An 11,410-nucleotide genomic window follows, 5' to 3' on the forward strand; every position below is an offset into this window, starting at 1 on the left:
CAGCTGAGAGCGAGGGCTCCGAGCAAACGTGGGGGGCGGCGCCCACTGGCACACCGCGCCCGGGAGTTGCCCGAGCGCCGGGTCGCTCCGCAAAGCAGAAAAAAGGTCGCAGAGGCCAAACCGCTCTCGCCTGGGCCCTCACCCTCAGGGGCGATCGTGGAGTTCACTAGTCAAATCCAGGCGCTCAACCACGAGGTCCTCGGCCAGCCGGGTGCGCAGCCGCCGGTCTGGGTCACTGCTCGAGGTGAGCGGTGTGCGCCCACCACGCAGACACCGGCCCTGCGCCGGCCCAACTGGCCCGCACTTGTATTCGTTGAAAGGAGGCGCGTCACCCGCGGCTAGAGCACAGTCTGCCTTGTCCTTCCGAACGTGACAAAGGAGGCACCATCGAGTGTCGGCCTGTGACCGTCCCACTGGCCTGGCCGTGGGGGACACCCCACTGGGCGCAAATCCCCCTCGGTCTATATCATCCCCTCAATGCCACTGCCACACACACACACACACACGAACGCAAGCCTGCAAACGCGAGGGCTATTGGGAGTGACCTGAGGACGCAGGTCCTCAGGGGAGGAGAGTAGGGGTCTCCACCACAGGTGCGCTCCGACACGCGGAGCCCCACAAGGTCACTAGAGCGGTGGAGACAAGCGTTTCCGACCGCCGGAAATAAACTCTAGGAAAGTAGCGGCGAGAGGAAAAGGGCGGCGGCCCGAAGGGAGGCCTTAGACGAAGGTAGACTCGCGTCTCTCGTACCGGATGCGGCGAAAATTCGTTTGGTCGCGGGTCGGAGAGACAGAGGGTTGCAGTGGACCTGAGCCGCGCAGCCCTGTCCCCCGCGGAAGGCGCGCCCACCCTCCTAGCCTCGAGGACCTGCGCTCCAGCCGGGGGCGGAGACGGCCACTCGGCCCGCCGAGGCTCAGGCTCCTCCTGAGGGGTCCCCGGAGGGGAGGCGCGGGCTAGGAGCGGGGGTCTCCGAGTCTCCCGAGCGCGAGGCCACGTCCCGCGCCCGCTCGCGCCGGCCCGGGCAGGGCTGGGCTCTGGCTCCACTCACCGGCTCCCGCCACCTGGGTTCCGCTCCGGGACCTCGCCGCCTGCGCCCACCGACTCGCCCGCGCATGGGTCTCGCTTTCCCGCGCCAGCCCCGTTGTGCCCGAGCGCAGGGGCCCCAGGAGGCGCAGAGGCCGGGAGCGGGGTCGGAGGCCAGGCTGGGGCGCGGGCCGGAGCGGCCGCCGGGGCGCGGGAGAAGGAGGGCGCCCCCTCTCCGCTCAGGGCTTTGTCAATGCTTTGTACATGGGGCCGGCGAGCGGCTGGGGGTCCTTCCCAAGGCCTCGGGCCGGGGCGCCCCCAGCATCAGGCCCCCTCGGCGGCTCGGGTCGGCGCGCCGCGCGTTCCGGTCCCTGCTTAGGCAGCCGCGGCGCCGGCGGCAGGGTGGGGGCCGGGGCAGGGGGAGGGGTCTCAGGGCCCGCCGGCCCGTCATTGGTTAATATTTTATTCTGTTGACATGTTTTCTTACTGCTGAGGCTTCCGACACCTTCTCCCCGGCCCCCCCTCCCGGCCAGAGCTTGGCCCGAGCTGTCAAAACCCCGCCCCCGGAGACCCACAATTGGTCCAAAAAGCGTAAAATCAGCAATCAAGGGGGGCCTGGCTCGTTAGCGCAGGGGATCCGAGCAGGGCAGGACATGTGAGATAGTCACAGTTTTCCAGAGATCACGACAAGATCTAACCAGTCGCGCGTGGTCCCCGGCGCCGGAGCGGGCCAGCCCAGCCCCGCGCGGAGCCCCCGCCACCCCCGCGCCCAGAGCCCAGCGCCCCTCGCCTGGCGCCGGACCGGGAGCCGGGAGGAGCTGCCGCTGCGCCCGCCCGCCGGGTCGCCCTTCCTCCGCGCGCGCCGCCGCCCGGGCCGGGGGTCCGAGCTGCGCGCCCCCGGCCCCGGCCCCCGGGCGCCTGAGCCGGATGTCCCGATGAGAGAGCCGGCGCTGGCGGCCAGCGCCATGGCTTACCACCCGTTCCACGCGCCGCGGCCCGCCGACTTCCCCATGTCCGCCTTCTTGGCGGCGGCGCAGCCTTCCTTCTTTCCGGCGCTCGCGCTGCCGCCCGGAGCGCTGGCCAAGCCGCTGCCCGACCCCGGCCTGGCGGGGGCGGCAGCGGCGGCGGCAGCGGCGGCGGCGGCAGCGGCCGAGGCGGGGCTGCACGTCTCGGCACTCGGCCCGCATCCGCCCGCCGCGCATCTGCGCTCGCTTAAGAGCCTGGAGCCCGAGGACGAAGTGGAGGACGATCCTAAGGTGACGCTGGAGGCCAAGGAGCTGTGGGACCAGTTCCATAAACTGGGCACCGAGATGGTCATCACCAAGTCCGGGAGGTAGGGCGGCCAGCGGGCGGGCGCGCGGGCAGGCGGGCGGGCGGGCGCGCGCGGGGCCACCGGGCAGCACCGACCGACCGGTGCTGAGCCCGAGGCTGGTGGCTCCCGGCTCCAGCCTGGACGCCACCCTTCGTTTCCACAGACACCGAAGTTGACTTTTCTCGTTTGGTACTTGAACGAATTTCCTGAAACTGAAACATCACACTCCCCCAATGAAATAAAGCGAACATATACGCCTCGAGAGCAGACCCAGCCATTCTGCGTCCCTAAGCAGAGGCGGCCCGGTGGCCTGGTTCTGGTGGGTCTCCGCCTTGGGTCCGTCCGGCTGGGTATTCCGGGGAGATGCGGCATCTCCCGGACTTCCTGCGCAGATCCCGGGGCCCACCGCGTGTCCCACGTCCCGCTAGGCCCGCCCAGACCTCCGGTCGTTCAGTTAGCTCGGAACAGCCAGCCCCAGGCCTGCGGAGCCCCTCTGCCTGGCTCAACTGAAAGCCTTGTCGGGGCTGCGTGTGAAGGGCCCAGGATACGCTCGGCCGCTCCGGGTCATAGAACCAGAAGCGAGCCAGCGTTCCCAAGCCCTCCGCTTTCCACTAAGCTGTGGAGAATCCAGGCCTCAGGCTCACCCTCTTCACCCGAACTGCATGGTCAGGGGCCCTTCAGCTCTGTAACCCAGCTCCTAAAACATCCTCCAACTTTATTTTCGAACCCTTCCCATTGTGGATTGAGGGGAGACTCCGGAGAAATGTGTGGATTTCCAAAGGGCTTAGATTTGTTTCCGGGGCCTCAGCTTTCATCTCAGATGGGACATTATTAATAAGGTCTGGAGAGCTGCGCATCTGGACGATGGGGGTTCCGTGGGGTGTGCTTCTAAATGTAAGGCTGACAGCAGAAATGGGAGCTCCAAGGAATAACAAGGACAGTGATAAGGGACAGCAAGCTCAAGGGCATGCATGGGGAACCTCTCTCCCAGTAGTAGGGAGGACAGCAGACAGAGAAACACCAGGTTCCAGTGGCTCCCTCTCCTTACTTTTCTTGCAGGCGGATGTTTCCCCCCTTTAAGGTTCGGGTTAGCGGCCTGGACAAGAAAGCCAAGTACATCCTGCTGATGGACATTGTGGCTGCTGATGACTGCCGCTACAAATTCCACAACTCTCGCTGGATGGTGGCAGGCAAGGCTGATCCAGAGATGCCCAAACGCATGTACATCCACCCAGACAGCCCAGCCACAGGCGAACAGTGGATGGCCAAACCCGTGGCCTTCCACAAGCTGAAGCTAACTAACAACATCTCAGACAAGCATGGCTTTGTGAGTGTGTGGTTTGGGGTGGGGGTCTGAGACTGCACACCAGTGTCTGGAGGGTGAACTAAGATGTGGGCTTCACCCTCTGTCAGAGAGGCCTAGAGAAGCCCCCAGAATGGGGCTCAAAGCCCTGAGGCCTAGCCAGGGAGCCTTGGCCTAGGGAGTTCTTTTCCCCAGGGCTGGAGGAAGGCAGGAAGCTCCATGACCTTGGCTGGGGTCAGGGTTTTCAGGGCCAGACAGGAGGCAGGTTCCGGACTGGGGGTAGCAGGTAGCCTATGCCCTGTGTCTGGGGATGTCACACTCCTCATTATCTGTGAAGTGCTGAGATTGGAAGACCTGTCCACAGCCTTGGCCTTGGCTGGTTCCTTGTCATTCCCAAGCCTAATGTCCCCACCCTCTCGAAAGGATTTATAAGTTAAATCAGGCCCATCCTGAGAGGCCCCATCAGGAAGGAGTAAGTTTCGGAGGTCTCCCCTTTCTCTCCTGTCTCTAGCCAAGGCGCTAGCCAGTGGGGATGGGGTCCATGGGGAAAGGGGACCCTCCCTCCCAGGGAAAGGTGGCGAGGTCTTTCTCCCATTAGGTTTCTAGGTGCTGGGGGACTTGTTTGGGTTGGGTTTCAACTGTGGAGAAAATTAATATTTAGAGGTAAAAAGAGATAGGAATGGTGAGAAAGGTTACTGAGCCCAAAAATAGAAGAAAAAGAAATAGAGAGAAAACCAGCAGCAGGACAGGAGAAAAACAAGGAAGGCAGTGGAGAAAGACAGAACCCAGAGAAATGGAGCGCCAGACAGGAAGGAGGGAAGAGGTACCCCACCCCTCAGTAGAAATGCTCAGGCTAAGGGCTGGCCAGGGCTGCTGACTGACCCGCGCTCCCCGCAGACCATCCTGAACTCCATGCACAAGTACCAGCCACGCTTCCACATCGTGCGCGCCAACGACATCCTGAAGTTGCCCTACAGCACCTTCCGCACCTATGTGTTTCCCGAGACAGACTTCATCGCCGTCACTGCCTACCAGAACGACAAGGTGTGCGGGCTGCCGGGCAGGCGGGGCGGGCGGGCCACACGTGCAGGCGCCAACCCTCCACTCACACCCGGCCCTGCACCCTCTTAGCATGACGCTCAGGACCCACTCTTGAGCACCAGGTTTCCTATCCGTAGGTGCAGCACCCACCACCATCCTGCCAGCCCTCCCAGGTCCACAACTTGTACACACACGCTCCCCCAGGCGCTCGCTCAAACAGCTGGGCGCTCTCGTTGGGGTGGAGACGTTTACTTAGCAATTAGTAGAGGCTCCAGCGACTGGCATTTTTACATTTTATTCCATCATTTCTTGACTCCGGGGTGGGAACAAAGGAAGAGAGGTGCCCGGGGCAATCTGCTCTGGCTTTGCGAATGAATGAGGGACTGGGGCCCAGTGTTCATCTCCCTGGGGGAGCCAAAGAGCAGGCTAAGCAACACTGTCCCCCAAGCACCGCAGGCTCTTGCTCTGGGACTGGTCCAGGAGCCCACCTCGTTCAAGTGCCCCACAGCTTGCTCCCCACCAGGCTGGCCGACCCTGTGCCTTCTCTCTCTCTCTCTCTCTCTCTCTCTCTCTCTCTCTCTCTCTCTCTCTGGCGGTATTCTGCCCGTGGGTGCGTGTGACTTCCTTTGGTTTCCCTGGGCGCTTGTTTGTTCTGTCCTGTACATGCGATGGTTTGCTTTGGCGGGCTGTGTGCGCTGTCCCTGATCCTTGCGTGACAGCGCGGACTGTGTTTGTGTAGCAAGCTGTGCCTACAGCTTTGGACCTGTGTGTACGTGTTGTGGGGGTTAGTGCTCGAATACGATTTATGTTGGAGTAGAGACGCTGTGACATTCCACGAGCCTGAGCCCAGCCTGGCTGGGGACAGTCATCCCAGGAAGGCCCCAGCGGCGGAGGGGACCGTGTGACCTCCCCCTGACAGCCCCCACCCCCCTGCCCCTGGGTGGCTGCGAGCCGCTGGCCTCCCTAGACCTTGTTTGGGCTGGAAGCGCCTAGGTCTGACCCAGCGCACCGCCTCCATCCCCCCAGATCACGCAACTGAAGATCGACAACAACCCCTTCGCGAAGGGCTTCAGGGACACGGGGAATGGCCGGCGGGAGAAAAGGTGAGGGGTGGCCGGGCAGCCCTGCGGCGGGTGCAGGGTGGGCAGGACTTGCAGGGAGGTGCGCCCAACTAATTTCCCCGTTTGTCCCCAGGAAGCAGCTGACACTGCCGTCTCTGCGTTTGTACGAGGAGCACTGCAAGCCCGAGCGCGACGGCGCTGAGTCTGATGCCTCGTCCTGCGACCCTCCCCCGACGCGGGAGCCGCCACCCTCGCCGGGCGCCGCGCCCAGCCCTCTGCGCCTGCACCGGGCCCGAGGTGAGGGGCCGCAGCGAGGCCCTGGGGACGGGGGAGCCGCAGGGGCGGGGGTGGGACGCGTAGGGGTTTGGCCTGGGGCGTCCACCCAGCACTCCCTCCCGAGGGTGGTCCTTGGGAGCCGCGGAGGGTAGAGCTGCCCGCTGGGCAGGGCCCCTCCAGCACTGTGTGACCCTGTGGCGCTGCGGTTTCCTCTCCAGGGCACAATCCCTCCCATTATAAACACCGGGTCTGGGATTAGGTGACCTGCAGCTGCCCGCGCCTAACTAGGACCTAGAAAGCCTTCCGGAAGAGCAGGAATTGACCAGTCTCCCCCAAAGGGCGCGCACCCACCGGGAGAGGGGTTGGTCTGTTTCCATCCCGGCCTCACTGATCCGCCACTCGTCTCTCCTACAGCCGACGAGAAGTTGTGCGCTGCGGACAGCGACCCTGAGCCTGAGCGGCCGGGGGATGAGCGGGCCGGGACCGCGCTGGGCCGCAGCCCGGGCCTGGACGGCGCCAGCCCCGCTCGTTTGAACGAACCGGAGCGCGCTCGAGAGAGGCGCAGCCGCAGCCCCGATCGGGGCAAGGAGCCGCCTGAAAGTGGCGGGGATGGGCCCTTTGGCCTTCGGGGCCTGGAAAAGGAGCGTGCGGAGACCCGGCGGAAGGATGAGGGGCGCAGGGAGCCCAGCGAGGGCAAGGAGCCAGGCCTGGCCCCGCTGGTGGTGCAGACTGACAGTGCATCCCCCTTGAGCGCGGGACACCTGCCTGGCCTGGCTTTCTCGGGCCACCTGCACGGGCAGCAGTTCTTTGGGCCTCTAGGAGCCGGCCAACCACTCTTCCTGCACCCGGGACAATTTGCCATGGGCCCTGGCGCCTTCTCCGCCATGGGGATGGGTCACCTGCTGGCCTCGGTAGCTGGCGGCGCTAGTGGTGGAGCCGGAGGGCCTGGGGCCACTGGCCTGGACACAGGCGGGCTGGGCCCCACAGCTGGCGCAGCAGGCACCGCTGCCCCCTTTCCGTTCCACCTCTCCCAGCACATGCTGGCATCTCAGGTAAGGCCCGTGCTCTGGTGGCAAAAGGGTGGAGGGAGGAGAAACACAAACACACCAGCCCCAAGAATGGGTTCTGCTCTCAGGGCCTCCAGCAGCTGAATTCTGCAGAGTAGCCTATCGGGGATTTCCACCACAGCTGGGGCCTGGGAGATTGAGGCTACAGGCCTAGGACTATGGCCAAGTCGTTACTTCTGACTCCTGTGTGACCTTCGTCTAGTCTGGACCCTCTCTAGGCTCCAGTATTCTCCCTGGTGCCCCTTCCTGCTCTGGCAGACTGGAGTGGCTTCTGGCATTTGTGAAGGGACACGCTTTCCTAGCCTCAGAGAACTTTTATTGGAAACTGAAGTTCCTGGCTCCCTCCAGATCCTGAAAGGTCAGGATGACTAGACAACGAAAGGAGAAAGGTTTGCAATGTTTTCTAGAAGACTGGCCACCCAAATGCCCAATCCTGTGAAGACTGCAGGAAGCTCTCCAGTCTGACAGAGATCAAGCCTGGCCTTCCTCCTTCCTCAGGTCCCCCAGCACCCTGAGTCTTTGTCGCATTTCAGGGAATGGGGCTCAGCTCAGGAAGCCCGGGTTAAAATTCTGAGCCCCCAGGGGAGATTTTATGAAAATGTGCCATGGGCAAACTAAGGATATCTATCGGGTGTGGAAAGCAGCCTCTTGGGTTGCTTGGGTGGAATATTCCCTGTGGAAAGATTTGGAGTCTCTTCATTCATTTGCTTCCCTATGAGGTTTCTGGCAAATTGAACCTTTGAGATCTTATCTCGGGTGGAGGGGGGGGAATAGGAGTTCCAATATTCAGTTGGTTCAGCTGCAAATAGCGTTAAAGTGGGGGGATATTCTAAAACGAATTTTAAACAGAGCTCAGTGACAGGGGTGTGGAGATGGCAGCATCACACATCTGGGGTCCTGGGCTGGAGAAGGGTGCCTTCAGAAGGTAGAATCCAGGGCCTCGGGGGTCTCTGTGTGTGATGTTTCCTAGCCCCTCAACCAACTCTGGAGAGAACAATAATCACAGAGATAGCGGGCAGTGGGGACTGCTAGTCAGGGGGCAGGTGCAAGGTGAGTTAGCCACCCAGCCCCAGGAGGTACGCACCCTTGACCATCAGGCAGAGCCAAATCCTAGGAGATCGGCAGCCTCATTCCCTATTCCTTCCTTCAGGCAAGGCCATACCTAAAGGTCTGGAATGCCCAAGAGGGCTGCAGTTCTCATGCAGGCAATGTGCTCACTCCCGAATAAGCCAGGTCTGAGGGTCCCAGTAGCACATCCGCCTGCCCCCACCACGCTTGTTCTCTAGGGAAGGAGCCATCATCTCAAAGGTCAGAGAATCCAAAAGCTGGACCTCATGGACACAGGCCTTGTTGGCCCAGTGTTTCCTGCCCCTGGCCCGTGTTCCCCCTGGGCGAAGACTTGGCCTTCCCTCCTCAGTGCCCCTGGGATACCACCAGGAAGTCTTTATAGAATATTCAAGCCAGTCACTGACTGGCTTGGCATCATTCCCTCCTCCTAGTCCAGGCAGCAGAAACACCCCCCCCACACACACCTTCCAGCAGGTAGGCTGATAGAAGAGAATTTACCAAACTCCCTGCTCCTGCTGGTGACTTCCAGCACTTGGGAGCATCTGTAGTCAGGAGAGGCGGGAGGACCCTGTTCCAAGCTGCCCTTTGCCGCCTGGTCCTATGCCTCTTTGTTTCTTCCCTCTATGGCCGTGAGCCTGAGTTCAGCCACCTGGCACTTTCCCTCAGTCATCTCTACTGCAGTGCCAGCACAGGGCTTGATGGCCCCGGGCTTTAGCCTCTCTGCTTGAAGGCAGCTCCTGTGCTGACAGCAGGCAGGAAGGCACATTGGTCAGGTCTGCGTGGGCTGTCTGGGAGTGTAGTTAACAGAGCTATGCTTTGATGGCTCCACAGCAGCAGGGCAAAATTTCCCCAAGCTAGCACCTCCTATCTGCCCCCAGCCCACCCTCCAGGAAACACCTCCTGCAGGCTGCCTCACCCTTGCCCTGTTCTCTTTTCTCCAGGGAATCCCGATGCCCACTTTCGGAGGCCTCTTCCCCTACCCCTACACCTACATGGCTGCAGCTGCCGCCGCCGCCTCCGCCTTGCCGGCCACCAGTGCGGCCGCCGCCGCCGCGGCTGCCGCCGGCTCCCTGTCCCGGAGCCCCTTCCTGGGCAGTGCCCGGCCCCGCCTGCGCTTCAGCCCTTATCAGATCCCGGTCACCATCCCACCTAGTAGTAGCCTACTGACCACCGGGCTGGCCGCCGAAGGCTCCAAGGCTGCGGGTGGCAACAGCCGGGAGCCCAGCCCGCTGCCCGAGCTGGCTCTCCGCAAAGGGGGGGCGCCGCCCCGCGGTGCTCTGTCGCCCAGCGGCTCAGCCAAGGAGGCGGCCAGTGAACTGCAGAGCATCCAGAGACTGGTGAGTGGGCTGGAGAGCCAGCGAGCCCTCTCCCCCGGCCGGGAATCGCCCAAATGAGGACCCGGCCAGCCGCGCCACCGCCTACACGCAGGCCTCCCCGGCCGCCGGCCCTGCTGCTTGGGACACGCACGGCATAGAAAGGGTATTTATTTAAATAAAGGAGCAGAGGTGGGCTGCAGGAGCCGGACGGAGCCTTGTCCTGCCATCAGGGCCTGGGACAGCTTCCTGGGCTTTGACGTGGATCCCGGCAGCCCGGACCAGTGCGCTCGGTCCGGATCTATTCCCGTGTCAAGGTGACATTGGTCAGGGCCCTCTCTGCCCCCACCCCACCCCAGCCTGACCCAGAGGTTCCAGGGGTGAGCGCCCCAGACGCAGCCCCACAGCACCTGGCCTCTGGCCTACACCGCGTGGGGGGCTGGGATGACTGACGTCAGTGAAAGTCTTGGGCTCGGGGCGCTAAGGAGGCGCCCTGCCCTTTGGGGGCCCCGCCCCCATCTCCTCCCCTAAGAGATAGCCACCCCTCCCATCCTTGGGTCCGTGGAGGGAGCGGCACACCTGCCTTGAGTCCCCAGGGGGGAAAAAAAGATATTTATGAAATAAATGGTAATTTGTGTAAATAAGCTTTAAGGTTCCCAGAATATGCAAATTGGTATTAATTTATTCAAAGGTGTACATTGCTGTGTACATACTATTTAGAGATTAACTTCTAGCATTTAAAATTTTTTCATCTGACATGAGCATCTATCTTGTACAGGGCCGGGGGCTGGGGCCGCAGGCGCAGGCCCTGCGCCCCTCGGAGCCCTCGCCCCGCCGGCCCCCCGGCCCCTCCGCCCGGGCTGCCCTCGCCAGGCCCGCGGATTCCACCTCAGGGTTTCACTTTCCGCTGCGGAGCGAGAACGAACGACAAAACCGCGAGAAAACAATAAAACGCTGCAATGCGAAGTGAACGGCGCTGTGCGCTCTGTGGGCCGCGGGGGCTGGGCGCGGGATGCACGGGCTGGAGGGAGGGGCCGGGGAGGGCGCCCCCCTCCCGCAAGGCCGGCGGGTCCGGCGGCGCCGGCGAGGAGCCCGGCTGTGCCCGGAGGCGCCGACCCGCCTCGCGCCGCCCCCCCCTCCGCGCCGGCCGGGCTCCCCCTGCTGGCCGCCGGCGCTCGGTGCGACCCTGCACACGACGCCTCTGCGGGCGGCGGAGCCTAGCGAAGCACCACGGAAATGGGGCACCCGTCGGGGTGGGGGAACCCTCCTCCCGAGGGCTCAGAGGGTAACCCTGTAGGGGGGACACATTCCATTTCAGCGCCTCCGGGAGGAAGGTGGGTGCCCCTGATCTCTCTCCTTGGCCTAAGGGCCGGCCCTGGCTCTCTGAGCTGCAACGCACTCCCGGTTTGCCCGGCAAACTTCAAAGAGAAACCTCGCGGACAGTTCTTCCTCTGGACTTCTCGAAACCAGCCTCTTGGCCCAAGCCTTGGGGTGTGCACCCCGTAGCCTTCCCCTTCCCGGGCGGGCGGGCGGGGGCCTCACCGAGTCTCCTTAGACCATCCTCCACCACACCACGGGGTCGTGCATCGACATCTCCGCTGCCCTCCCACCCGCACCCTGTGCGCTCAGCCAGCAACCAGCTAGCCCGGTGCAATTTCTGGCCGCCGCCCTGGCAGAGTGGGCTGCCCCTCTTGGGCACTACGTGGGCAAAGGCTGGCCCCTAACTCAGCAGGAGCACGGGGAGGGGTGGCGGTGGGCGCAGAACGAGTGTATCCAGGTCTCCGTGTAGCCAAGGGTACCTTCGTGAGCCGCCCCATTTGCGAGGAAAGGACACCGTTGCCAAGCCGACTTCTGGCGGGGGCGGGTGGGTGGGAGGGGGGTGGGCTCGGCCAGTGACGAGTGGCAGCGTGCGCAGACCCTGCTCGGGCCGCCGGAGCACGGTCGCA

At 63.2% G+C, this 11,410-nt stretch overlaps 1 protein-coding gene across 1 annotated transcript; it reads left to right on the forward strand.

The window, feature by feature from the left end:
- Positions 1 to 1,649: 1,649 nt before the first annotated feature.
- On the forward strand, positions 1,650 to 10,429 carry TBX2 (T-box transcription factor 2). Its single transcript, XM_075561489.1, has 7 exons — positions 1,650 to 2,356; positions 3,395 to 3,662; positions 4,536 to 4,682; positions 5,706 to 5,782; positions 5,874 to 6,037; positions 6,431 to 7,068; positions 9,093 to 10,429. Exons 1-7 carry the CDS (start codon positions 1,959 to 1,961, stop codon positions 9,543 to 9,545), a joined length of 2,145 nt encoding a protein of 714 aa, XP_075417604.1. The 5' UTR covers positions 1,650 to 1,958; the 3' UTR covers positions 9,546 to 10,429.
- Positions 10,430 to 11,410: the final 981 nt, after the last annotated feature.

Source organism: Tenrec ecaudatus, chromosome 10 (genome assembly GCF_050624435.1).
Source record: "Tenrec ecaudatus isolate mTenEca1 chromosome 10, mTenEca1.hap1, whole genome shotgun sequence".
NCBI lineage: Eukaryota > Metazoa > Chordata > Mammalia > Afrosoricida > Tenrecidae > Tenrec > Tenrec ecaudatus.

Excerpts from the sequence above, each read along its gene's own strand:
- TBX2 (XM_075561489.1), top strand. The coding sequence starts at position 1,959 with ATGAGAGAGCCGGCGCTGGCGGCCAGCGCCATGGCTTACCACCCGTTC. Across the intron at positions 5,783-5,873 it reads AATGGCCGGCGGGAGAAAAG|GAAGCAGCTGACACTGCCGT; the intron begins GTGAGGGGTGGC and ends GTTTGTCCCCAG. Across the intron at positions 7,069-9,092 it reads AGCACATGCTGGCATCTCAG|GGAATCCCGATGCCCACTTT; the intron begins GTAAGGCCCGTG and ends TCTTTTCTCCAG.